The sequence below is a fragment of the Mesoplodon densirostris genome, chromosome 10, assembly GCF_025265405.1.
Source record: "Mesoplodon densirostris isolate mMesDen1 chromosome 10, mMesDen1 primary haplotype, whole genome shotgun sequence".
NCBI lineage: Eukaryota > Metazoa > Chordata > Mammalia > Artiodactyla > Ziphiidae > Mesoplodon > Mesoplodon densirostris.
In genome coordinates, this window is record NC_082670.1 from 46,479,088 (window position 1) to 46,498,194 (window position 19,107).

Here is a 19,107-nt window from a genome sequence, read left to right on the forward strand (position 1 = left end):
CTTCAGTAGTTGTGGCATGTGGGCTCAATAGTTGTGGCTCATAGGCTCTAGAGTGCAGGCTCAGTAGTTGCGGCGCACCAGCTTAGTTGCTCTGCGGCATGTGGGATCTTCCTGGACCAGGGCTCGAACCTGTGTCCCCTGCATTGGCAGACAGGTTTTTAACAACTGCACCATCAGGGAGGTCCCAGGTGTTATCTGTCTTGATGCTTGCATTTCAAAGGTGCATCCACATCCTTGAGAAAGACATTCCTAGATCTTAAAGCATAAAAAAGGCCTATCTTATGTCTTCCAAAGAATTTATGTACTTTTCAAAGAGAGGAGAAAGAACTTACAAGTTTTCAAAAGTAAATGCTCTGAAAAAATAATAAATAAATAAATAAATAAATAAACAAATAAAGCAAATGCTCTGAGAAAAAGGAGTGAGGGAAATATCTTCCCTTATTTTCAACAGGAAGAATTGTCTCACTTTTAATTTGTATTTGTTTTTACCTTGGAAATCATGTCTTTTTAAACCATGAAATATTTGTGCCTGCATTTTATTTCTTCAACTGTTGACCAAAATGTGTTTATTCAAGTGTTCCTCTTTCTCTTCCTGCAATTCAGTTGACTTGTATTCAGTGACATGTGTTCAGATGTTCTGCCTGACTTTCCTGTCTATGGCTGCGAGTATTGCACGTTATTTTTATTTGTCAACTTAGATATGGTTGTCAAATTCAGACAGTGATGAAGTCCTTTAAATAGTGAGTGGAAGACAGAGTGATTACCACCCCTGTGGGCTGCTGATCCCTGGTTTCTAGGATTTCTTCCAGCCTCAAAGCAAAGCAGGCGGAAACTACTTCTTGGTTACTTCTCAGCTGTTGAGTTCAGGGAGAACAATTACACTCACACGTCCTTCCTCCACGAAGTCCAGATCTCTGATCCACTCCCCTCTTTCTGTGTCTCACAACTGGGCTCCAACGCTGCTTTACAAGTGCTTTCAAGTCCCCGTAACAGTGGATTTGGAAAGGCAGATGTTAGAGAAGCATATTTAGGTAACTGCATTCTATTCCCATAAAATAAATGTTTGTATCTTAGTTATTAAGCAAATGGCTTTTAAATTAGATGTACTTTATTTGTCAGTTCAGGAGTTTGACCTGTGATCAAGCCTTCCTATAGGTTTCATTACATCAAGATTGATGACCTTTATTCCCTTGAATAGTGAAATAGCCCTTTTATTGTATTAAGACACTCTTCATTGTTTTGGACAAAACGTCTTCAGAGTTTGAAAAGTCAGACCATCCTTGATGTTCCCTAGAGTAAATGATTTGATTGTCCTGAACTGAGAGTCATACACTCTAGGAAACCCTCAACTTCCAAATTCCAGCATAAAGAATCTTCTCTTTGGCACTATCTACCTCTCTGATTTCAAAATACTGAACTACTTTTAAAATACTATTCTTAGTCCCATTGATGCTTCTGGTCCCTCACTTTTCATGAATCTAGAAAGTGTTACATTGGGTGTGGAGCTCTGATAAGATTACCCTCCAGAGCAGACTCTTTAGGGCATGAATTCTGTAACCTGGGAGAGTTCTTGACCATTCAGCCCAGGAGAGCAGGGAGTTGTAGGTGAAGGTGACAGGAACCTGAGATGCTCTTCGGGATCAGCTGTTGCTTCTCTACCACATACTTATGTAGATGTATTTGTACAAAATCCCTTTGTGAGATAAATTTTGGACCAAAGAATGTACATAAAAAGAATTCCCACATATGTGTATTTAAAAATGCTTTAGGTCTTCCCTGGTGGCGCAGTGGTTGAGAGTCCGCCTGCCGATGCAGGGGACACGAGTTCGTGCCCCGGTCCGGGAAGATCCCACATGCCGTGGAGTGGCTGGGCCCATGAGCCATGGCCGCTGAGCCTGTGCGTCCGGAGCCTGTGCTCCGCAAGGGGAGAGGCCACAACAGTGAGAGGCCCACGTAACAACAACAAAAAAAAATTGCTTTTAAATTCGTGATTCAGACAAATCCCATTCAGTCCAAGGTACAAATAATAAATGTGTTTCTATGTGAATTTCTTGATCGATAAAGCTGTGCAGACAATAGACTTTTTTTTTTTTGAAGAGGATTTATGTTAAAAGAAAGTTCCCTGGGACATTAAGAGGAAAAAACCTGCAAATGGCACTATAGTAAAGTATAACTCTGAGGATAAAATATGACAAGAATAATTGCTAAAGTAAAAACCAAAGTGTAAAACTTGCATGCACTCTATTATGTGTTTTCAACATTTCTTTTTATTATTTAGCTTATTCATGGTGCTGGAAGAGCTCCTGGGAGAATAATTGAGATCTCTGAATACATTGAATTTTTTAGTTCATATTTAATTTTTACATTGCTTTGAACCTTATATATTTAGCATAATAATATTTGGCAATAGTCATATTTGACTAGTGTTATTATTGTTATTAGCATCATCGTTTTACAGTTGAGGAATCAGAAGCTCAAAATAGTGAGGCCACTTGCCTAAATTTATACAGTATTGAGGGGAAGAGCTGGGATTTTAACCCTGGTCATCACAATCAGAATCTGGCCTGTCAAAGCTAATATGAAATGTGCCCTTTAATGGTTATATGGTCTATCTGACAATAAATTTATGATTCATTTGAAAGTTAAAATTCAAGAAAGTACACATGGTGATTTTAATTTTTTCTTCTTCTGATACACGTGAGCTCTTTGGCTTAGAGTAATTTTTCAAATATACGATCTCTTGGAGTAAAGTTGTACATTTAAACTAACAATAATAAATAAACCACCATCGAACTGATGCACTGTTGGTTATATCAAAGCAATATGTAATTTGAAACTTTTGTAATTATATTCTGTCAAGTGAATTTAATGTTCACAATAAATATCAATTAATGTGAGAGTGTGGCTTTGGAGTCAACACAGCAAATTTAATCCCTTACTTAACTGCAGCCAAGTTCCTTCGCTCCTTTGAGAGAAGAGCTTTAGCTTTTTGAGTGTTTATAGTGCGCCAGGCACTGTACAGGAAATTTATACACACTACTTCATTTCACCTTTACATGAGAGATCTAGAATTCCCCGTTTTTGTAAACTGAGAAACTGAATCTCAAAAAATGAGTAACTTTCTTCAAATACTGTAGATAATGAATATCAGGGCTGTTAACTCAAATCTAGATCTCTCTGACTCCAAAACCCTTTTTCACTTTTCACTGCTCTCTGCTGCTTCCAATGCCCACCTAAGGAACCTATGAAGAATAAATGACATAATATGTGTAAAATACACAGTAGTAGCCTCATTGTAGATGCTCAAAGATTAAAATGAATAGTTGCCATTTTGAATTTTGAATTTTCTTAATAATATACTTTAGAAGGCACTCTTTTTGGAAAGTAACACTTTCTGATAACAAAGTTATAACTGGCAGGATGAGGACACCTGTGAAGGGAAGTCACATGACATTTTAAAGCCATGAGAAACCTCACGTGGCATCACATCTAATGTCCTCTCTTGTTTTTGGTTTGGCGAGCTTGTGGAACATTCTTTTATCTGTAATCTCTGTACATAAACAGGTCTAAGTTGAGCTGATGTGGTTGAATGAGGTGGGAGAGGTCCAAGGTGGTCCATGAGACCCTGAAGAAACTGGGACCACAAGAGCAAACTGCTGAGTTTGCAGTTAGGAGTGGAGCCATGATTAGAAGAGCCATTACACTCAGCACCTTCTACAACATGGTCCAAGGTGTTTTCCTGGGCCCAGGGCTACAGAAGAGTATGTATAGGAAAGCACTGGGTGGTATTTGTTCATAGGATACATGAAATATTTTTCCCTATACATAGAGAATAATACAAAAATATATCCCAGTCTCTAAGATGGTGGTAGTTGTTGCCTGGACTCCACTTTAAAGGTTGCTAAGGTTGAGTCCTGGGTGCAAAGAGTTGAAATAGCCTAATAATAACTAATGCAACTGTTAATCAGATTATCCAATAAGGTGACAAGCCACAGTATAGGATGGGTCACTGTCACAAAGGTAGCTTATTCTACCTTGTTCATGAGCAGCAATGAGTTACAAGCTTTTCTTGTTTTACTTATACAGACTGTGTTTGTTCTTATAATCACAGAACAAATACTGGATGTGGTGCAAACTGCAATTGCATAATTATTTGATTACAATATAAATTATCACTGAATACTCATATATATGATCTATACATTGTTATTCATTTAATGAGACATATTGAATGTAATAATAATTTGGAGACATTTTTCCTAAGCTAAAAAGAAAATCATATTAGTTCATTCCAATCCAAGGTCTCAGGACAGTAAATGGCTAGCCATTAAAAGAAAACCTTAGCATGACAGTAGAGTAAAGGTATGGTGCTATGATAGAAGAAAAATGCAGTATGTCTTTCACCCTTGGATAATTCATTCATCAAGAGTTTATTCAGTATCTTCCACATGTCCTATTTGATATATGTGTATATAAAAAATAATTTTGGAGGATGAGAAAATGATAAAACAGACATGCATAAGGATAAATTATGAAATAGAATGATGATGCTATAATGGATCAAGGGACAAAATATTGTGAAAAAAAACATAATGAAGGAATTAATGTAATTACATAAACAATTTATGATACAGTAAAATCTCCCTTAACCTACATGTTTTTGGTCTGGAAGTTTTTTGATAATGAAAATAAAGGTTAAAGGGAAATTATAAAAAATATTATAAAGTGCAATAACAGTAACAAATACAACAGTTATGAACAACCTTGGGAACAAATACCACTGGATAACAGTCAGGTTACCTTGGACATTATCTTAAATATTTATCTGGGAGTAAATATTTTATAAATCTAGTGAGTCAGTTAAGTGGGTGAGAGTAAAGACTACTTCTCTTATAATTAACTATTTAAGAAAAAAACAACATGTATATAGCATCACTTACTATGTATAAATTAAGATGAACACATACATAGGTGCTTACAAAATGATGAGTAGAGAACTCAGGTCAACATGGGGGATGTGTTTGTCCCCTGACAAACACATGAAAGATATATCTACATGTGAAACAATTCTCACTGAAAACTGGCATAAATACTGCTATACAAAAAAGGCTGTAAGAAAGATAGATACATAATTGGCTAGGAAGGGAAAAGAAGTAATCAGGTCAGGACTGGTGCCGCTGGGAGGGGACTCAGAGGAAAATGGAGATAACATGGGTAGACACCTGCCCTGGGGAGTGAGTGGTAAGAACCACAGACTGGGCATCCCAGCCCAAGAGTCTGACACAGGGAGTATAAGTACCTTGGTTGATTGGAGGGCTGGTGGAACTAAGGATGGCTGAGGGAAGCCTGGACTCTGTTAGTGAGGAGGACATGAATGGTTGCTTGCTCCCAAAGCAGGGCAGAGAGGGCAAATCAAAACCTTGAATCATTTCCCATGACTGCCCTGGTGTGCACACTAGAATGAGCCAAGTGAATGCTCCAGCACTGTTTGCTTCACATTACAACTCCACACTGGAACAAGGGCTGCCATGACTGAGGTTAAGCTTGGCTGTGAGATGCTGTAGCAGATCAAACCCTAAGCAGCATCTGAGCAGGGAGGGGCCAACCATTACTGAAGATTGCACAGGTGGTGCATCAGAGGCAGATAAGAGCTCTGGTGGCCAGACCACCACACCTTGTACCCCCACCTTTGCTGAATACCCACACCAGTGCCTCTTGCTTCAGCACCGTTCCCCTCTGGGGTGAGGGTACTGATTCTGGGAAGGGGAAGAGCAAACACTTAAAGGGAACTGAGCTGGCCTGGATTGGAACCTCAGGGTTTCTGCTCCAGCAGCTTGGGACATGACCATGCACACAATAGGGCAAAGATAGCCACTAAGCAGAGGGGAAGTCTCAGTTCACACCTGGCTTTGACCCTAGCCCCTCCATCTCCAGGCCCACCTCCTACCAAGGTCATAGCTGCCAGCACTACCCAAGGAAAGACGTGACAAGGCACAAAGGCATTCATGTCAAATCCAGCTCTCCTAACAAAGTCACTGGGCACAAACAAGACTGTATAGGGACACTCTCACTTAAGGACACCCCTTCAAGACCACAATAGGTAACTGTTTCACCTGAATTCATAGAGATAGAGAAAGATAAACAAAATGAGAAGACAGAGGAATTTGTCTCAATTGAAAGGGCAAGAGAAAAACCCTGAAAAATAACTAAAGAAACAGAAATAAACGATTTATCAGATAAAGAATTCAAAGTATTAGTAATAAGAATAATAACTGAATTAAAGAAACGAATAGATAAACACAGCAAGAATTTTAACAGGGAACTACAACATATAAAAAAGAACAAGTCAGAACTGAAGAATATAAAAACTGAAATGAAAAACACAGTAGAAGGCATGAATAGTAGACTAGGTGACACAGAAGAATGCATAAGTGATCTGGAATATAAAATAATGGAAATCACCCAATCAGAACAGTAAAAGACAAATTTTTAAAATGAAAAATATTTAAAGAACCTTTGGGATAATAAAATGTGTACCAGCATTTGCATCATGTGAGTCACAGAAAGAGAAGAGAGAAGGGGTTCGAAAGTGTGTTTAATGAAATTATGGCTGGAAACTTCTGAAGCCTAAAGGAGACAGATATCCAGGTACAGAAAGCACAGAGAGTCCCAAACAAGATGAACTCAAACAGATCCACACCAAGACATAGGGTGGCTCATTGGATAAAAAAACATAAGCCATCTACATGCTTCTTACAAGAGACTCATTTCAGATTTAAAGACACATACTGACTGAAAGTGAGGGAGTTTACGTGAAAGATATTCCATGAAAAAGGAAACAATAAGAAAGTGGAGGTAGCAATACTCATACCAGACAAAAGAGACTTTAAAACAAAGTCTATACAAAATACAAAGAAGGTCATTATATTTAGAATGATGAAGGGATCAATACAGGAAAAGGGTATTATACTCATTAACACATATGCACCCAATACAGGAGCACCTAAATATATAAAGCAATTATTAACAGATATAAAGTGAGAAATTGACAACAATGCAATAATAGTAGGGGACTTTATCACCCCACTTATATTGATGTACAGATCATCTAGCCATAAAATTAATAAGGTAACAGTGGTGTTAAATAACACAACAAACCAGTTGGACTTAATAGATACCTATAGGACATTCCATCCAAAAACAGCAGAATATACATTCTTTTCAAGTGCACATGGAACACTCTCCAGTATGGATCACATGCTAGGCCAAAAAGTGAGTCTCAACAAATTTAAGAAGATAGAAATTATATAAAGCCTTTTTTTTTTTTACTGCAATGGTATGAAATTAGAGATCAATTATTGGAAGATAAATGGGAAAAGCACAAACACAAAAAGACTAAACAACATGCTACTAAAAACCAGTGGCTCAATGAAAAAATTAAAGCGATAATCAGAAAATACCTGGAGACAAATGCAAATCGAAACACAACTATGCAAAATCTATGGGACACAACAAAGGCAGTTCTAAGAGGGACATTCATAGAGATACAGGTTTACCTCAAGAAACAAGAAAAATCTGAAATAAACAACCTAAGCTTCCCTAAAGGGATTAATAAAAGAACAACAACAACAACAAAAGCCCCAAATCAGCAGAAGGAAAGAAAAAATAAAGATCAGAGAGGAAATCATTAAAATAGAGACTAAAAAACAATTTAAAAAATCAGTGAAACCAAGAGCTGTTTCTTTGAAAAGACAAACAATTTATAAACCTCTAGCCAGTATCAACAAGAAGAAGAGAGAGGACTCAAATAAACAAAATATGAAAGAGGAGAAATAACAACTGATACCATAGAGATACAAAAAAAAATCATAAGAGAATACTGCAAACAGTTATATGCCAACAAATTGGACAACCTAGAAGAAATGGACACATTTCTAGACACATACAACCTTCCAAGACTGAATCAGGAAGAAATAGTAGACAATCTGAACAGAACAGTCACTTAGTAGTGAAATCGATTTTGTGACAAAAAAATTCCAGCAAACAAAAGCCCAGGACTGATGGCTTCACAGAGGACTTCTACCAAACATATAAATAAGAGCTAATATTTATCTTTCTCAAACTATTCCAAAAAACTGAAGAAGATGGAGCACTCCCAAATTCATTCTACAAGGCCACCATTACCCTGATACCAAAACCAGATACACTACAAAAATTAAAGAAAATTACAAGCCAGTATCTCTGATGAATATAAAAGCAAAAATCCTCAACAAAATATTAGCAACCCAACTCCAACACTATATAAAAAGGATCATACACCATAATCATGTGGGATTTATTCCAGGGATACAAGGATGGTTTGTTATTTACAAATCAATCAGTAAGATACACCACATTAACAAAAGGAAGGATAAAATTCACATCATTTCAGTAGACACAAAAAAAGCATTAGACAAAATTCAATATCCAATCACGATAAAATCTGTAATCAAAGTTGGTATAGAGTGAACATATCTCAACGTAATTAAAACCATTTTTAACAAACCCATAGCTAACATCACACTCAATGGTGAAAAGCTGAAAACTTTTCCTCTAAAATCAGGCACAAGACAAGACAAGGAACAAGACAAGGAACAAGTGATGAGAATGGCCCACTCTCACCAATTGTATTTAACATAGCATTGGAATTCTAGTCACAGCAGTCAGACAAGAAAAATAAATAGGCATTCAGATTGGAAGGGAAGTAGTAAAAATGTCACTATTTGCAGATGACATGATGGTATATAGAGAAAACTCTAAAGTCTCAACCAAAAAACTATTAGATCTAATAAATGAATTCAGTAAGGTTGCAGGATAAAATATTGACATACACGTCTGTTGCTTTTTTGTACACTAAAATGAACTCTCAGAAAGAGAAATTAAAGAAACAGTCCAATTTACAGTCACAGTAAAAAGAATAAAATACCCGAGAATATACTTAATGAAAAAGGTGAAATACCTATACTCTGAAAATTATAAAATATTGATGAAGGAATTTGAAAATGATACAAAGAAATGTAAAGATACCACATCTTCTTGGATAAGAAGAATTAATAATGTTGAAATGTCCATATTACCCAAAGCAATCTACAGATTTAATGAAATCCCTGTCAAAATATCCATGGCATTTTTCACAGATCTAGAACAAATAATCCTAAAATTTATATGGAACCATAAAACCAAATTGCCATAGCAAACTTGAGAAAAAAGAACAAGCTAGAGGTATTATGTTTCCTGACTTCAGACTATGCTATGAAGCTATAGTAATCAAAACAACATAGTACTGGCACAAAGCCAGACACAGAGCAATGGAACAGAATAGAGAGCCCAGGACTAAACCCATGCACTTATGATCTATTAATCTACAACAAAGGAAGCAAGAATATACAATGGAAAAAGGACAGCCTCTTCAATAAGTGATGCCAGGAAAACTGGAAAACTTCATATAAAAAATTGAAATTAGGACAATTCCTCACACCATATACAAAAATAAACTCAAAATGGACTAAAAACCTAAATATAATATCAAAAACCATAAAACTCCCAGAAGAGAACATAAGCAGAACACTCTTTGACATAAATTGTAGCAATAGTTTTTGGATCTGTCTCCTAAGGCAAAAGAAATACAAGCAGAAAGAAACAAACGGGACCTAATCAAACTTAAAACTTTTGTACAGCAAAGGAAACTACTGTCAATTGAAAAGACAATCTACTGAATGGGAGAAAATATTTGCAAATGATATGATGGATAAGGGGTTAATATCCAAAATTTATGACCATTTCACACAACTCAATATAAAAAAAACCCCAAAGAACTCAATTAAAAATGGCAGAAGATCTGCATAGACACTTTTCCAAAGAAGCTATACCAATGGCTTATAGGCACATGAAAAAATGCTCAGTATCACCAATCATCAGAGAAATTCAAATCAAAACCACAATGAGATATCACTTCACACCTGTGAGAATGGCTATCATCAAAAAGTCAACAAATAACTAATGTTGGTGAAGATGACAAAGTAGAACCCTTGTACACTGTCGGTATGACTATAAATTGGTGAAGCCGCTATGGAAAACAGTATGAAGTTTCCTCAGAAAGTTAAAAATAAAACTACCATATGATCCAGCAATTCCACTCCTGGGTATATATCAAAAGAAAATGAAAACACTAATTAGAAAAGATACATGTACCCAGTGTTCATAGCAGCATTATTTACAATAGCCAAGACATGGAAACAACCTAAGTGTCCATCAACAGATGAATGGATAAAGAAGATGTGTATATAATGGAATATTACATGGCCATAAAAATAATGAAACTGCCTTTTGCAACACTGTGGATGACCCTAGAGAGTACCATGCTTAGTGAAATAAGTCAGGCAGAGAAAGCCAAATACTCATATCACTTATATGTGGAACCTAAAAAATGAAACACATGAATGTAGATACGAATGTATATAACAAAACAGAAAATACAGATATAGAGAATAAACTAGTGGCTACAATTGGGGGAAGGGACAGGGACAGGGGTGAGATAGGGGTATGGGATAAAGAGACACAAACTACTATGTATAAAATAAATAAGCAATAAGGATATATGGTACAGAACAGGGAAATATAACTATTATTTTGTAATAACTTTAAATGGAGTATAACCTATAAAAATATTAAATCACTATATTGTATACCTGAAAATATAATATTTTAAATCAACTATGCTTCAATTAAATAAATGGTGAGTAGGACATCAACTCAGTTACTTAGGTGTTCTCTCTGCTGTTGGTATTGGTGACTTTCAGGAGACTATGGAAGGACAAAACAAAATCTGGAGTAGCACAAAGGAGGAATACATGGTCTACATCAAATTATGAACAATTTATAGCATATTCTACAAAAATTACCTAAAGCAGGTGACTGTTCTTCTTAATTTGACAAAATGTAAACACTTTCTTTCACTAATATCCCACTTTAAACAACACTCTATTTGTGTGTGTGTTTATGTAATTTTAAAGGGTCATTCCAAGTAACAAATAATGATCACCACTGAGACTTCTAAGGATAGTAGGGCCAAATAACTGTCATCCCCTTTATTTCATTGAGCTCCATAATGAGCTGGGCATATAAGCTTGGGAATTAGCACTCAGTAACTACATTACTCTGTTTAATAGAGGTGAAAATAACTTGAAATTCCCTAGGAAATTCCAGGTGGGAGGACAGAGTAATAACAAAAATTAGAGACAGAAGAGAAAAAATTAAAATTGTGTAATGAAGCAGGGAAGGGCTTGGGGAGAAGAGAAGGAGGATTTTTTTTGAGCTGTCTGTAATGAGATTATCATTACAATGACACAATATGACCTCTTTGCTTTCTGCCCCTCTGATATTTTAAATGAAGTCAGTTACCCATAAATGATTTTTAGAGTGGATCTTATAGGATGTTTTAAGAAATTTTGAGTTTTATGTTAAAATTTGCAGTTGGCAAATCCAGGCACCAAATGGCTTCACCAAAGCACAGAGGACATCTAATCCTGTGTCCTATTTTGGGGAATTTATCTTGAATCATCTGAACTAAGATAAACTACATAGTTATGAGCTGACTTGAGTTTCTACCCCAGAATAGAATTGGGGGTGGTGGGTCCTAACCATCCTGCCCTTGCTGTTGGGCAAACTGTTCAAGAAAATAGAAAATGACCCATCCTGAAGCACATCTGTTTTAGGGATACAACATCAATATCCATGAGAAATTGTGTAAACTAATCTGAGCTCAACCTTAAAAACTTTGGATGAATGCTTTCTATGGAACTGGCAGTTACAGACAGAGAGTTAGGGAATTACAGACACAGAGTTCGTGATGTGAGATCCCTAGCATTTTTAGGTAAGCTCTTCATAAAATAGGAGTTGAGTGAGAACCTTGAAAATAATAGTTTCGCCCAGCAGTAATGACACAGAGTTACAAAGGAAGCAGAATCTTTGGGGGAGGGAAAGTAAATTCACAGTATATGTGCTTGGTGGATCAAGACCTGTAACCTGCTCTAGGGCACAGTGTAGGGCACAGTACTACATAGGACTGGATACCAGGAAAGTGTAGTGTCTTCTAGAAACTAGAGATATCCATGATATATGGATGTATAAAATGTTTACTTACACTTAAGTACGTGTACCGGAGATACACCTATACTGATTAAGAATTTGACCTTTGCTATGAGATTAACTGGATCCTATTCTCTGATTCATAGTCTGTATAACTCTGGATAAGTTTCTCTCTCTGTGCCATAGTCCCCTCATCAGTAAAATTAGGGTAACAATATTATCTAGCATATAATTTTTCAGATAAAATTAGATAATCCATGGAAAGTACTCTGCATACCTATAACCTAAGAAGTAATACCAAAATTATGACATCTATTCCATTACTGGTATTGTTTTAAAAAGTGACTTGAAGAAAATATACTGAAAATGTTAACAATATATCTTGAATTGTATCATTGTTGAGTAAAAAAATACATTTGTAATTGTTGAGGTTTTTTTTGAAGTTTTCTTCATTGAACATGCTATTTTGAATTAAGAGGACATTTCCCTATCTGTCAAATTATTTCCAAGTCAGAAACACTCTTTTGTAGAAGATAAAATACAAATGATAATTCCTAAGAGAAAGTTTCCTTTAAAATCCTTTTATCAATTAAATACATGAATGCAATTCAAATTAGACTCTCTTTAGTGCCGTGCTATTCTCTAAAAAATAACTGATAAAAACTGATATGTTTTACTTATAGTTTACCTTAAGGTTAGCGTGGGTTAGAGTATTTGGGGATATGTAACACCGGATTTGTTATCCCCTAATGATCTTGTGTAAACAATTTCTAATGTTTAGAAACTAATAATTTTACTTAAAATAATTAGCTTGTGATTCCTTTGTAATAGCTAAACACCAAGAATTATCCTCTGAAGGTCAGTGGCTAAAGTAAATGCCCTCAGTGGAATACATATGTCTTTATACATGGAAGACTAAATAATATCGACTGAGTGTCCAGTCTTTTAAAATGGAATTTTGAATCACGTCAGGTAGATTCACCTTCTGGTGTGTGCATCTCACATTCTTTTGATTTATTCTCTCTTCCCTTTTCCATGTCTTTATTAGATGGAGATCCAATGTTCCTAGTGTTAACTTTGGAATCATTCATTTCAGTTTACACCTAAGATTTTTCTAGCATTTCTAAATTTCTTAATCTTTTTCTTTACTCTTCTTCCTATTGGGTGCCTGTTCTAACTAGTGTAAGCTTCTAGGGCACTATGATCTTTGTTACGAAACATGCAAGATATGATGGGGCAGAAACACGAAAACACTACCACCCAGTTCATAATTGACTTACTAGGTAATGCCTTTATTACAAAGATAAACATTTTTCCAATAATATATTTGGACCTCTTGTTCAAGAAATACCTCAAGAGACTGTATTAAATTACTATAAATATACTTACTGGTGTCCAGGCCCTTGTGCTTTTCAGGATGACTGTGATGTCTGCTTATACTCAAATGAAACTTGGAGCTTTATATTATAAATCCAACCAGGGTGTAAAGTATTGATTTTGAAAATAAAATCTGAACATTCTGACAGATACTGGCTAAGTATTCATCGAAATTAGATATACCAATCAAGTGTCATTTTAACTCTCCCTGAATGAGGACTGAATGGCAAAGACAGCTCGTAATCAAGCAGATCCATTCTCACTGTTTTCTGTCATAAACGAAGCCGTCTCATTTTAGGTGGCCTCACGGCTGCTCGGTCTGAATCCACATACAGAGCCTCCATTGCATCCAGGGCCACCATGTGACCACGCTCTTGCCAAAGACACATCAGCAGAGTTGATATATGAAGCCTCTGGTACATGTCCTTGAAAGGAAGCTTTTTGCTGTCCACACTTTCTTTTTTCCACGAAGTGGAATCCAGAAGTTGTGATAGACAGCCTCCTTCATCAACACATATGAGAGGAACATCTTAGGGGCTGGAAAAGGGTGCGGAGAAAGACCACCTGCTCCTCCAGCCTCCTGTAGCCACAGACTATTGCATTAAAGAGAAATAACTCTTCTTCTTGTTTGAGCCACATTTATTTTGGTCCCTGCTGAAAAAGACAAACATTATTTTAAAATACTACTTGAGAAATTGGAAATAATATTTATTATCATTATTATATTAAATTCATATGACATTTTTTAGTATACAAAATATTCTTCAATTTTCTCAAAACTCACAAAATCCTTTGAGGTACATACTATTATCTTAACTTCACATATGAAGAAACTAAAGCTTGGGAAATTTTGCTTTGTCAGAAGTCATCCCCAGGAGCAAGGGCAAATACAGCACCTTTGAAAGTATGAGTCTGGTTTTGAAAATAACCAGCAGTAGCTCACGGGAGGTTCCGCTGTGGTAACTTTGGTTCTCTGAAGTCTTTATCAGAGCTGTCCCTTACTGCACTGAGTCCTGACTCCAGTCCTGACTCACTCTTGACCTTGAAGATGTTGATTAATCTCTGAAGACTTCAGTTTCCTCATACGCTTATATAAAGTTTGATTGGGGGGGTGGATGTTGGGAAAAAGGAAAATGTGTTTTTAAATAGAAAGTTGCATTTTTCATGAACAACAGCCTATTGGTTCTACTGCAAAGATATCTCATCTGGCTCATTTTGAGAGTCTGAAGTCAAGTGTTATAATTCTGATCTCAATGCCACACTTCCAGTGGCAGACCTTATTAAATTTGGCTAGTAAGTAGCCTTTAATAACCATCAGGAAACCAGCAGAGGAAGTATTGAGAAGTATCAAAATTGGACACTAAGAGAAACCTTTTTTTTTTTTTTTTTTTTTTTTTTGTGGTATGCGGGCCTCTCACTGTTGTGGCCTCCCCCGTTGCGGAGCACAGGCTCCGGACGCGCAGGCTCAGCGGCCATGGCTCACGGGCCCAGCCGCTCCGCGGCATATGGGATCCTCCCAGACCGGGGCACGAACCCGTATCCCCTGCATCGGCAGGCGGACTCTCAACCACTTGCGCCACCAGGGAGGCCCGAGAAACCTTTTTAATAAAAGTAAAAACTCTAGTTAGATAGAGAATGTATGCCTAGGAAAGTAAGAGTGTTTTCCCGGGCTGACAAGTACTGCTGAGAGAGAGATTTGAGTAGGTGTGGGAGGCACAGGAAAACAAGCAGGCCTTTCTATCTCTTTTATGGATCCTTCATATGTTGAAATGATGGGCATGTCTAATCAGATAAACACTTTAACATGTGTCATACAGTTAACTCATATGAAATAGATAGCAAATTTACTTTTGTTTATCCAGTTTAGGTGTATTCATGTTACACTTCCAATTTCATCCACACATAAAACTAAAAATTACTTAAAAAAATTTTATCCTTTGAAATTTAGTGAAACAATTGCTAATTTAGGGGGAGGAGAATCAAGAAAGGTAAAATATAATTAATATTATATATGCTAATTTTTAACTAAATTTTGCTTCCTTGAAATCCAAATGCAAATCTGGTTGCAAAATGAGCTGGGTTTGAATCCCAACTTGAGGTTACTTAAAGTCTTTTAAAATCAATTTCCTAATCTGAATTATGTGAATACTGTACAAGGTTATTGTGAGATTGGAGATGTGTGTAAAACACCTAACATACGTGAGCAAAGTACATGGATCAGAAGCTGATCTGCTCAGCATCTGAACTGAATTAATCAGGCCTCAGTAATGACTTGGGTGCAGTACTAACAAAAAATCTGAGGGTATGTAGCTCATGCAGAATCAAGGCCAACATAATGCTTAACAGCCATCCCTTTAATACACTCCTCTATACTGACCAAAGTGAGGCAGCCAAGATAGCGAAGTGGTGGGTAGGAGCCAGATGATGACCTACACCTGCGGGCACGAGGTGCCTCGGCTTTGCTCACTTTCATGGGGAGCTTTTCACCACTTCTCAAAAAGTATCTAGAAAATCCTGGTTCTCTTAAAGAGCAGTGGTCATCTTGGTTTTATTATCTGCAAATGATTACTTGTCAGGCACAAAAACAATCCTTTCCTTCCAGTGGAGTCCACTGAGGAGTTAATGGCATTTCTGTCACTTCTTTTTGGGGATTTAGCATTCTTATTTAGCTGATGAAAATGTGGTGTAGATGATAACCATGCCAGATTTTTTTTAAACATCTTTATTGGAGTATAATTGCTTAACAATGTTGTGTTAGTTTCTGCTGTATAACAAAGTGAATCATTTATACATATACTTATATCCCCATATCCCCACCTCTAGGTGGTCACAAAGCACTGAGTTGATCTCCCTGTGCTATGCAGTTGCTTCCCACTAGCTATCTATTTTACATTTGGTAGTGTATATATGTCAATGCTACTCTCTCATTTCGTCCCAGCTTACACTGCCCCCTCCCTGTGTCCTCAAGTCCATTCTCTATGTTTATCTTTATTCCTGTCCTTCCCCTACGTTCATCAGAACCTTTTTTTTTTTTTTTAGATTCCATATATATGTGTTAGCATACAGTATTTGTTACAATGGAATATTACTCAGCCGTAAAAAGAAACAAAATTGAGTTATTTGTAGTGAGGTGGATGGACCCAGAGTCTGTCATACAGAGTGAAGTAAGTCAGAAAGAGAAAAACAAATGCCAGATTTTTTTAAAAGAATCATTCCAACACTCAAAAATGGCTTGTTCCAGATTTTTATTTCTCAAAGAGTTTCTACTAAGGGAAAATTTGCTTAGATTATGCCCTCTGTCATCTTCTCAGTAAATGTTAAATCATTGCAAAATGAGTGGATTTGTATTTCTAAAAATAACATTTTTCACAGGAAGAAGAACTAAGGAAGAGTGGGGAAGCCAAATATGCACACTTGAGTGATGAACTTCATGTATTAATTGAAGTGTTTGCTCCACCTGGGGAAGCTTATTCACGTATGAGTCATGCACTGGAAGAGATTAAAAAATTTCTGGTTCCCGTAAGTGCTTTTCATTTTTACAAAGATGTTTCTCATCAGTTTCTATTAAAAAATGTGCCTTTGATTTTCACTGACATTTTAGAAAAGAAACATATTGCAGACTAATTATCTGTAGAGTTGATATGAAGATAAAAAATAAAAAGAATACAAAAAGCACTTAGCACAGGACCTGTTCCCACATAATGGTGGTTTGGAAGCAGCATTTGTCTTCAGTACACTGCATGCCATGCACCCATTCGTAGCCATGAAGAATAAGACAGTTAACACATAAACACAAATACGTAACTGAAGTTGTATACTTTTCTCTTGTGTCTTAATTTCTTGGTAGTTGACATGTATTGTTCATAATTTTTAATTAGTAGAGAATATCTTCAGGTAGAGTGGAAGGGGAAAAAGATTAAACATAATATGTGTAACAAGACAACAATAGTGTTTGAAAATATCAAATGTATCTTATGCAATAGTATGTCAGGTGCTGGCTCATTACAAAACATAATATAAAATAATCAATAGTAGTAAAACTAGACATTTGTTGACATCACACAAAAATTGGAAAAATAAACTCATTGCACTATATGAGGGAAACAGAGAACTTTCATATAGTAAGGGAGCAAATTCAGGGTTGCATACTGAATAGAATTCTCTACTGATTTTCTAAGAAATAGAGGAAGGTTAAATGAAAGAAGCTTTCCTAAAGGTCGACAATTTAGCATTCCAGGAAGAGGTTGTTCGAATAAAAATCTTGGCATTCGGCTTGGAGCTGGGAATAAGATAATTAGAAGAGAATGCTGAGTAAAGTTTTCTGGATTGCCCTGGCAGGAGTCTTCAGTGGACAGAGAAAAAGAGAATAGCTAAGATTAATCTGTGCAATGAAGAAACACTGTAGATTTCTAAACTAAGCAATAAACTCAGAGGAAATTGTGGTTAAGATTCATTGATTGGCAGTGATTTTGAGAATGGGGAAAAAAACCCAGAGAATTTCAGAATGGAAAAGCGTCAAAATCTAACCACATTATTTATATGCCCAGTTTTAAAATTCCTGTCAAGACAAGGTTATAGAATAATCCCATACCACTCTGATTATTCCATAACTTTATATGCACACAGAATTTCTGCACAATTTATTATCTGGTACTTATATGAACACTTCCCTAAGTAGATCCCATGTTTCTTAAAGTGAGAATGCTATGTTCTCTCTTCCTTTTGCTTCTGAACTAAATGCCTGGTGCTGTTGGGTAAACAGTTTTACTATATCTAGCTCAGACCAGACCTCTAGTGATCTAGGTGGTATAGAAAAAGGCTAGGACTGCCTACATTACGAACTCATTTTGTGACTGTAGACAAATCAGTTAAATTCTCAGAACTTTAGCTTATTCATCTTTAAAAAGAAGGTAATAATAATAGACTGACCTCTGTCATAAGTATTGTGAATATTAAATGGGGTAACACATATGAAAGGACATAGAAAATTATAAAGCACTATATATATTTTTTATTATATATATTATATATAAGTAAATTGGCGTTTTAAATCTATCTTATTATTATAGTAGATAAAATCTTGGAATGACTTTTTTAGGTGAAATACATAAGATGAAATATTATCTCATTACTACATAGATTTTAGACCTAGGCTGCATGGTAGGTTAACCCTATTTTATTATAAATACCAGTAATACATCTCACTTACTTCTTAGACCCCTTGATACTTGTAATCATTTCATTTATATCTTCTCCACTGAAATATATGCTCTATGAGGGCAGGGCTGGCAGTGTCTCTCGTATTCCCATCATTTAGATTCATACCTGGCACAATAAATATTTGTTTGATAGACTGACTGAGGGAGTGTCTGGGGATGATGCAGGGCATTGAAACCTCATCTGCGTGAGGTCTGGGTAATAGTACCCTACAATCAAGATGCTCTCCCTAAACAGATATAGATGGAGACGGAAAACAGAAAACTTTCCTTTGGCCAGTGTGACCCGTTCCTGCTGCCTCTTGGTTTTATCTGCCCGTCCAACAGTTCCTCACTGTGCATCAAACACCCCAAGCTCCCTCTTCACTAAGGGCCTTTGAAGATTCTT

General features: G+C 36.3%; 1 protein-coding gene across 2 annotated transcripts in view; it reads left to right on the forward strand.

The window, feature by feature from the left end:
• KHDRBS2 (KH RNA binding domain containing, signal transduction associated 2) overlaps nucleotides 1-19,107 on the forward strand; it is a 657,141-nt gene that overhangs the window by 297,680 nt on the left and 340,354 nt on the right. For both annotated transcript variants that reach the window (XM_060109735.1, XM_060109736.1), the window contains exon 4: nucleotides 16,876-17,022. In XM_060109735.1, coding sequence (XP_059965718.1) covers nucleotides 16,876-17,022 — 147 coding nt within the window. The remainder of the gene's footprint in view (nucleotides 1-16,875; nucleotides 17,023-19,107) is intronic.